The sequence below is a fragment of the Mangifera indica genome, chromosome 5 (genome assembly GCF_011075055.1).
Source record: "Mangifera indica cultivar Alphonso chromosome 5, CATAS_Mindica_2.1, whole genome shotgun sequence".
NCBI lineage: Eukaryota > Viridiplantae > Streptophyta > Magnoliopsida > Sapindales > Anacardiaceae > Mangifera > Mangifera indica.
The window spans coordinates 7,292,008-7,300,410 of NC_058141.1; the positions used below are offsets into that span (position 1 = coordinate 7,292,008).

Here is an 8,403-nt window from a genome sequence, read left to right on the forward strand (position 1 = left end):
GACACAATGGAACCAAGAAAAGTCCATGTCATTTAAGGAAAGAGTAAAATTGGAATTTAAAAAATTTCTTGTCCAACTATGCCTCTTCAAGAAACCACATATGTCTGATTATTCGTAAAGATGAACGAGGGAGGTCGTCGTGTAAGGAATTCAACTAGGATCAAAGTTAAAATTTCTTGACTAGTTGCGCTAGAACGATACCATATGTGCCATGTGAAAAATTAAGCAATACATATGTTGTGCTTTATGTCGGCATGCACACCATGCTAGCTTTTGGAAATTTCAATTTTTTAAGATTTGAAGTGGAAGTCGTCTATTCCTTTTGTGGTGTGAGCATTTAAAGTTATCCGTTAGTAACTCTGATTGAGGTTGACCTTAAGCTGTAAAACTTAGTCCCAGTCGTGCCTTTTGAATTTGCTACTTATGCCCAAGTTGTTTCAAGAGTAAAATGTCATTTTTGGAAGAGAAATTACTAGTATTTTAATCCCAACAGAAATATTGTGTTTTCAACCACATCAACTTCATAAATTGAGCAAGTTTGAAGTGATAAAAGGGTTAGAAAACATATTGTGATAATCTTTAACTATTCTTCTTCATTGCTTTCTCACTAAGCTTAAACTCAAATATTTTAGAGAAACTTTGTGCTGAACTTGTATTTCAAGCCTTTGTGAGGCATTTAATACACAAAATCTTGTATTTCAAACACTTTTGGGTGAAATCCTAATTCAACTATTGTATTTGGTGAAATCTTGAACAAACTACTTGTAAAGAGATGTTTCAAGTGTTAGTGGAACTCTAAGGTAGTTTGTTCTGAGAAGTGGACATAGGAGACTTACAAGAGAAAACTCTGAACCACTATAAACTAAGTTTTTGTGATCTTTATTCTTTACATTTAAGCATTCATGTATTGTTGGTTGTTTGTATTAATTGTTTGTGCCTTAAGGATTTCTAAAAACCTATTCACCTCTCTTTAGGTTCATTTTATCCATTCAAAAGGGTTTTTCATTGGCATATCAATATATGAACCCTGGTCATTAGACTCTTTATGTTTGGGTAAATCTTAGCCAATTAACACATACATAGTCTTGGCAAATGCATTCTCCATGTAAGGACACCAATCAATAGACTATACCTTATTTACAAATGTGTCTAAACTACAGGTACTCCCTTATATCATTTTATAATCTTATTATCCATGTCTCGTAGGTATTGCCTTATCTCAAATCTCTTAGGATAATTAAATACTTATCGGTACCTAACACTTGAAACTCTCTTGAATATCACTCTAGTCCAATTTATCCTACTTGGGTTACTTGATCATATTTAAGTGTCCAACTCAAATCTTTATCTCCAAGACATATCTAGGCACTTCTATAGTCCTTAAATCATATTCAAAAATTAATCAAATTCTATATGTGTACAACCTATGCATAACTAAGTCACAAGAGTATGTTTTCCTCTATGTATGTTCGTACACTTAACCATGTATAAGGATACCTCATCTAAGTGGCATTTACAATCACTCTTACTATTGTCACAATTGTACATACTATATTCATTATGTATAGGTGTGACTCTTTCGAGTGTATGCTTGTGCATTCTTGAGTTCCTATTCATCTTCTTTTTCATCCTAAATCACTATCTTAATTTTTCTAGTCATGCACGATCATACCTATCTTCATATACAGGTGTACATGATGTTGATAAGTTACTTTTCTTATTGCATGTCCATTCATCGGTGAATCAATGTACATCCCTTATAATTTTAACTATTCATATAGCTATGTACGATCATGACTTGCTTTGTCTTGGTTATACATGCCATTTTGGAAAACACCTTTTCGACCATTCTTGGCTAGATTTTCATCTAATTCTCTGCATTCTCTACATTCTAATCTAATTTCACGCATATACATACCAAGCAATCTACATAAAGTCTCTATATCCTATAACTTTGCAAGTTCATACAATTTCTTTCAATTAATCACATAAGTCAGCACAACAGATGCAACCAGAGAATTTGTTCAAGATACAATTTAAGAAATCAAAAAGACTATTTCCACTTACCTAGACTCTAAGCAAGTAGAGTTTGTCATCGGTTTCTTTCTATTTTCTTAGTTGTTAGGATTCTCAGTCTAGTCGAAATTCTCTTTTTTGGCTTGTTGGTGTCTCTCATCTCTCTATGACTCTCTCACTTTTTGTGTCAATGTAAAAGGAGGTAGTTAAGGTTTTATTTTCTTAATCTATTCTCTTATATACTCATATATTTCCTCCTTTCATCCGAAAACTAGTCCTGAAGTAGGACTCTTATACAAACATGATGTACGGTTATAAATCCTAAAGAAGTACAATTGTACATCCTTTAAGTTTGCTCGCGTGATATCCCACGTGGCGATCCATGATGAGTGTGCATTCACCATGCATTACCGTACATCAAGCTAAAATAAAATTCCCAATTTCAATTTTGATCCTAATTTTTCCAAATTTGAATCCAAATATAGGGGAATGACAAAGATGCCCTTATAGGGTATTGGAGGGTGTTACAATGCACGTTTGTTCATAGGGTTTAAATGTGTGCTTAGTTTTCACAAGTTGTCCATTTGATCATGATTTAAGTGACACTTTGGATGAAATTAATTATTTTAACTTAGATTTTATTATAATAAAAAATACTTGGAGGTCAAACAATTCTCTTTTGTTTTTTTTAAATTGATGATAAAAATTAAGTTTAAAGCAAATTTAAAAACGTGAATAATGCACTTGAATTTTTCCCTTGTAGATCCAAGGAAGAATAGAAATAGAATATTGTAAATACTAAGATGATGTATTGTATTATAGAGCTCTTGCTCTTTCCAAATAAGAAGTGTATGTGTATTCTTTTATAACTAATGAATAACATATAAATTTAGTCGATGTTACTATGGTTAGTGAGTAATCATATTCCACTAAATCTTTTTAATGTAAATTTGGTTAAGAAAAAGTTTTTTCATATTTCTTTTTAGAAATTAAAGCAAAATTATGAAATAGAGTGGGAGGTATTTAAAAATTATTATGTCCTTTTTAATAATGTTATTAGAGATTTTTTTTTGGGTTAATTTTCATTAGAGTTAAACTTGTTCCGACAGTATGCTTTAAAAATGAAAGAAAACGATTAATTTGATGGCTGGGAACTACTCTAGCCCATTTTAAAAAGGCTCGGGCCATGGGACAAGCTCATGTCCAAACCCGTTCCAAAATTTCTTTTTGTCAAACTACTTCGTTAAGTAGTGAGTTGATGGCAGTTTGAGATGGATCACCGATATTCAACCAGAAAAATGCGGCTGGTTTGTTGGGTATGGTGGGCATTAGTTGGTATTTTAGTTTTTGGTTCCGCGTCGTCCCAGGATCCGGAGCTTAGCTCTCCTCGTGTTGTTTTCCAGGTATTTTAATTTTGTTTCAGTTATATGTAACAATTGATAGCTGTTTTAAATAATCTTTGGTGCTCTGCAGACTAATTATGGTGATATCGAATTTGGGTTCTTCCCAAGTGTTGCTCCAAAAACTGCTGAACACATTTTCAAGCTTGTTCGATTGGGTTGCTATAACACTAATCATTTTTTCAGGGTACTTGTTACAGTCGTGAATTTGATTTGATCATTTTAAATTAAATGATTGTTTGAAATTGATTAGGTTTATTGGTGAAGGTTGATAAAGGATTTGTTGCACAAGTGGCTGATGTTGTGGGTGGAAGGTCTGCTCCTATGAATGAAGAGCAAAGGCTTGAGGCTGAAAAAACTGTGATTGGTGAATTTAGTGATGTCAAACATGTCAGGGGCATTCTTTCTATGGGAAGGTCAGCACTTTTTCACAACTTCTGTGTCACCATTCTTGTGTCCCATTCTTGACTATGCTATGTGAGAGTGGAATATGAAAGTAAAATCGACTTCATTAGAGTTTGAGAGGAGTTAAAATTGATTCTTAAAAGATGGAGGCTTTGTTGGTTTGGCTGAAATCGGTACAAAAACATTTTCGATGCACCATAAGAGGAAACAAGTATGGAGTTAATTAAATGAATAATATAGTTTAAGAAATCACGATATTTTTAGGGTTCGTCTCATGTTAAATAGAATTAGCTTAACAATAAAAAATGTGCATTTAGTTTTGATTATCTAATTGAGTACACAGATGATATGTTATTATGTATCTAAGTATTGTTGAATTAAAAATAAAGTAATACCCAATTATATAATAACACATCAAGTGAGTACTTAATTGAGTCCTCAAAAGTGGGTACACATAGCATTGCACTTAGGGGGCGTTTGGTTTGGGTAATGTTTGATTACTAAAATAGAAAGATTACCTTGAAGATAGATTACTTAGAAGATTACTAGGTATAAATGATTACTATGTTTGATAAAATTTTATAGGTATAAATAATTATTGTGTTTGATTAAAGGTAATAAAAGATTACTAGTAAATTATTTTACTTAAATACCCTTGAATATAATTATTTTTAAATATTTTTTATATTATTTTTCATATTAATTAAAAATAAATTTATTTTGATCTCAAAAAATTAATACATAATAATTTTTCTATAATAAATTCAAGATTATCCCAGTAATCTTTAAATACCTAAGGTGAAGGTGGTAATCAGATTATCACTTATATTAACTGCCACGTCAGCATTGGTAATAGAAGATTACTGTAATCTTTTATTACTGACAAACCAAACAAGGGAATAAAAGATAGATTACCAAGGTAATTTTAAAACCTTTCAACCAAACGCACCCTTAGCTTCATTGTACACATGAACTTTGGTTTGTCTTCCAATTTTGAAACTATGAGCCTTTCTTTGGTGGTATTGACCTTAGCTAATGATTGTTTCCATATGAGATTATGGTATGTCTTTGAAGCTTAATAACTGCATTCTTGCAGTGAGAATGAGCCTTACTTTCATGCTTATCTATTCTTGAAGGAAAATTATCCTGTGGCGATTTCAGGTTACATTTTTAACATGAAGGATGAGAGTGTGCGAAAGATTCTTGTTTTAGAATTTGACCATAAACATTGATTCATCTTTGATCTCTGCTTTCAATTTCATATTATTCGCAAATCCATGTGAATACATAGCTTAGGATAATTATCATGGGATTTCTGAAAATTTGAACTGTTGTATTGTTTTAAGTTTAGTGATTCTAGACCTTTCTTATATGTATGTTTGAGAGGGTGTGAGAGCACATTTTGCTTTTGTGTAGATATGCTGATCCAAATAGTGCGTCATCTTCATTCTCAATACTTTTGGGAGATGCCCCTCATCTTGATCGTCAGGTATGCTTGTTGCACTTGCCAAAAATAATTTCAAGAGATTGTTTCAAAATCTCATCTGACATTATTTCCAATGAATCTGATGACAATTTTGCCCTTCAGTATGCAATATTTGGTAAAGTTACAAAAGGTGATGAGACTTTGAAAAAGCTTGAGCAACTCCCCACTCATAAGGAGGGGATCTTCGTAATGGTATTCTTCCAATTTGCTTTCAATGTATCAATGCTTAATAATGATCTAGATTCTGGAAATGGAGCATTCAGATTACAATTCCAGACTGAAGATTTACAATAAGGATAAACAACAGTTTGAGCATCAAATCATTCTGTTGTATTTATTAATGTGCCATTATGGAAGTTGTCTTTGCATATAACAAAGATTTCATTGACTGATTACTTCGTCCAATTTCACAACATAAGGAAATACCGACGTCTTGTAAGCATCAAAAAAAGATTGTGTACCTTTTTCTTTGTAGTTCTTATTTAGCGAAAAGGCCAAGTCAAGAATTTGGTTAAATCTCTTTGATTTTGGTATTTTTTGAGAAGTAAAGTTAATTGCTTCATATTACAAATCTGGCCTGTGCTTCTCCAACTGATTTGTGTGTTAATGCACCTATGTGATAATTATATCAACTAAATTTAGATTTTATGCTTTCATTGGGGTGTCTTTTGCTCCTTTTTTTTATTGTGGATTTGAAGTCCTCCTTTACTTTAATATGATTATTCTTTTTTGTTTTTAAGCCTTCTTTTTTTTTTATTTATATGGATAATCAACTAATTTATAGTTCTCAAATATGCTGCTACTGCTTCTAAGCACTGAGCTAACTAGTCTTTCTGGTTTTCCTTCCAGCCAACCGAACGCATTACAATCCTGTCGTCGTACTTTTATGGTGAGAATAAAAGCATCTTGTTTTAATTATTTAGTGTGTGTAATCTTGTTCAACTGCTTCTTCTTATTGTTCTATATAATGAAAGTGGTGCATTAATTTGATTGATGCATTAGTTTTCAATGAGGATAATTATCAAGCAGACATTTGGTTTTGCAGCCAGGTCTTCAACATGTTTGGCATGCTGTACTGTCTAAGTTTTTTTCCTTGCAGAGTATAATGTTCACCTTTTATTCCTATTATTTGACATGAACTTGCAATTTTCTGATTGTTTTAGGTAAAAACTGCGTATAATTTTTTTTTGTGCTTTTTGTTCATATATTATTAGCATGTGTAGACCACAGTTCACATATTCATATTATTTAGGTGGAGATGATACTTATGACAGTTTATGTTGAAAATGAATTCATTTTTTATATTTAATGAATATTTTATATATTTCCTTCCCCCCAAATCTGAAATTCTGGCTCCACCACTTCCACTTTGTCCACTTTTCTAATTTATATAATCAGTAATATCACTCTTGGTTAAATCTCTTCTATTAGACTGCTTGTCATAATCAGTTAATTTGGTTAACTAGTAGATATTTTGCAATGCTTTTTGAACATCTATTTAAGTTCTCACAACCATATAGTCTAGGGAACACAGTCATCCTTGCTTTTTTCTTTTAAAAATTTTTGAAATAATCAATTTAGCCAAGAAATTCTTGTATTGCTTGGTATGATCTTTATCATCATGCTGTCTTGGGTCAGAGGGAGATTAACGTTGAAAAACTAAACCGATTTGATGATACCATATATGATGGTAAACAATGTTAACATATCTTTTCTAGATATAATGCAACCTAATAATTTTAATGTGGGCTTGTGTTAGAAACCTGCTAGATTCAACCCCAGCCATCCAATTATCTCTCTCACAATTAGTAGAGACTTCTGAAAGTGGCTCAAACTGATGTTTATTTACTCATAATAAAGCAAAACAATAGTGGGCTCTAGGCTACCACCATGTAATTGCAAAACCAAATAGAAACCGGAAAGAAGGTCAATCTTTTGATTAAAAGACACTGTAGCTCTCAGGCCTAAACCACCCAACTCTTAATTTTCCCCCTTCTCCTTTTCTTGTTGCCCTGCCTTAAATTCTCCCCAAATTGTGCCCTACTCCTTCAGCCCCTCCTTGCTGTCCACATGGTCTCCATTTTTTTTTTCTGCAGTAAATAATTTGTCCACCTCACCAACAGCTCACACCTCCATGCCTAAGAGTGTAGACCTTAATGACAGAAGGTCAAACAGCTTGAAAGCTATCTTGTTAAGGCATCTCTTAGCACCTAAAACAACAGGAATGATACATCAGTAAAAACTATGGGAAATGTAATTTAATAATCACAATAATTGAATAACTGATGCTGTGATTTGTTAATGCTTTCAGATACAGAAATGGAGAGCTGTGAAGTGGAGAAGTCAGTCTTGAAACGAAGGCTTGCTGCATCTGCTGTTGAAATTGAAAGACAGGTGATTTAGAGTTTCTCTTACGAATGTTGAAATTTAACCCTGGTGATATTAGTAAATGTGAACTTGCCTTCTATCATTTAGCAGAGGATGAAGTGCTTCCCATGATCTAGCAAGCAAGATGTGGTCTTGAAGGAAAAGACTCAGAACAGGCATAACACATGAAGATTAATGTTGTTTGTAGTCATGTATGAACTTTGAGGAGATCGATTATTCAGCACTAGCCTAAATGTAGTCTATATTCCATAACATTGATGAAATTTGAAGCCCTTACTCTGAGAATTAAGTTACTCTCTGAAATTTGTACATATTCATAAAAACAACTAGCTGTGATGACAATCGTATGCATATTGAACAGTGCCATACTCATTGCGGATGTATGTTTAATCGAAATGGATTGTTGCAGTGAATTAAACACCTTAAGAAAATAAAAATTTGAGGTGAGCTTGTATAATTGTTAAAAATTTTGATTGTCAGAGCCTTAACAAGTCAAATAAAGCACTAATAAGCTCCACGAGGATGGTCTAGATGCAAGATTTTATCTTTGGAGAAATCTTTAAGAAATCAAGTTAAATGGATGAATATGAGATGGTGTATACAGAGAAGGAAGGAAGGTGTCTAAATCATGATACAGAATTGATAGAACTCGGTGTAATTGGTTAGGAATTTGTTGATTATTTATCGATGAAGGACCTGCAAGAATCA

General features: G+C 32.6%; 1 protein-coding gene across 2 annotated transcripts; it reads left to right on the top strand.

Moving 5' to 3' along the window:
• Positions 1-3,194: 3,194 nt before the first annotated feature.
• On the top strand, positions 3,195-8,061 carry LOC123217423 (peptidyl-prolyl cis-trans isomerase CYP23). Of its 2 annotated transcripts, none has more exons than XM_044638454.1 (8): positions 3,195-3,419; positions 3,490-3,603; positions 3,684-3,832; positions 5,238-5,310; positions 5,410-5,499; positions 6,157-6,196; positions 7,619-7,701; positions 7,783-8,061. In XM_044638454.1, exons 1-8 carry the CDS (start codon positions 3,288-3,290, stop codon positions 7,804-7,806), a joined length of 705 nt encoding a protein of 234 aa, XP_044494389.1. In that variant the 5' UTR covers positions 3,195-3,287; the 3' UTR covers positions 7,807-8,061. The 2 variants fall into 2 exon arrangements, with proteins under 2 accessions (XP_044494389.1, XP_044494390.1); XM_044638455.1 differs by having other exon boundaries at positions 3,199-3,419; positions 7,786-8,061.
• The last annotated feature ends 342 nt before the right edge of the window (positions 8,062-8,403 follow it).

What these genes read in the sequence shown, in the direction of transcription:
- LOC123217423 (XM_044638454.1), top strand. Translation starts at nt 3,288, where the DNA reads ATGGATCACCGATATTCAACCAGAAAAATGCGGCTGGTTTGTTGGGTA. An exon ending in CCCCTCATCTTGATCGTCAG is followed by an intron (nt 5,311 to 5,409) that starts GTATGCTTGTTG and finishes TTTGCCCTTCAG; the next exon opens with TATGCAATATTTGGTAAAGT. An exon ending in AGGAGGGGATCTTCGTAATG is followed by an intron (nt 5,500 to 6,156) that starts GTATTCTTCCAA and finishes TTTTCCTTCCAG; the next exon opens with CCAACCGAACGCATTACAAT.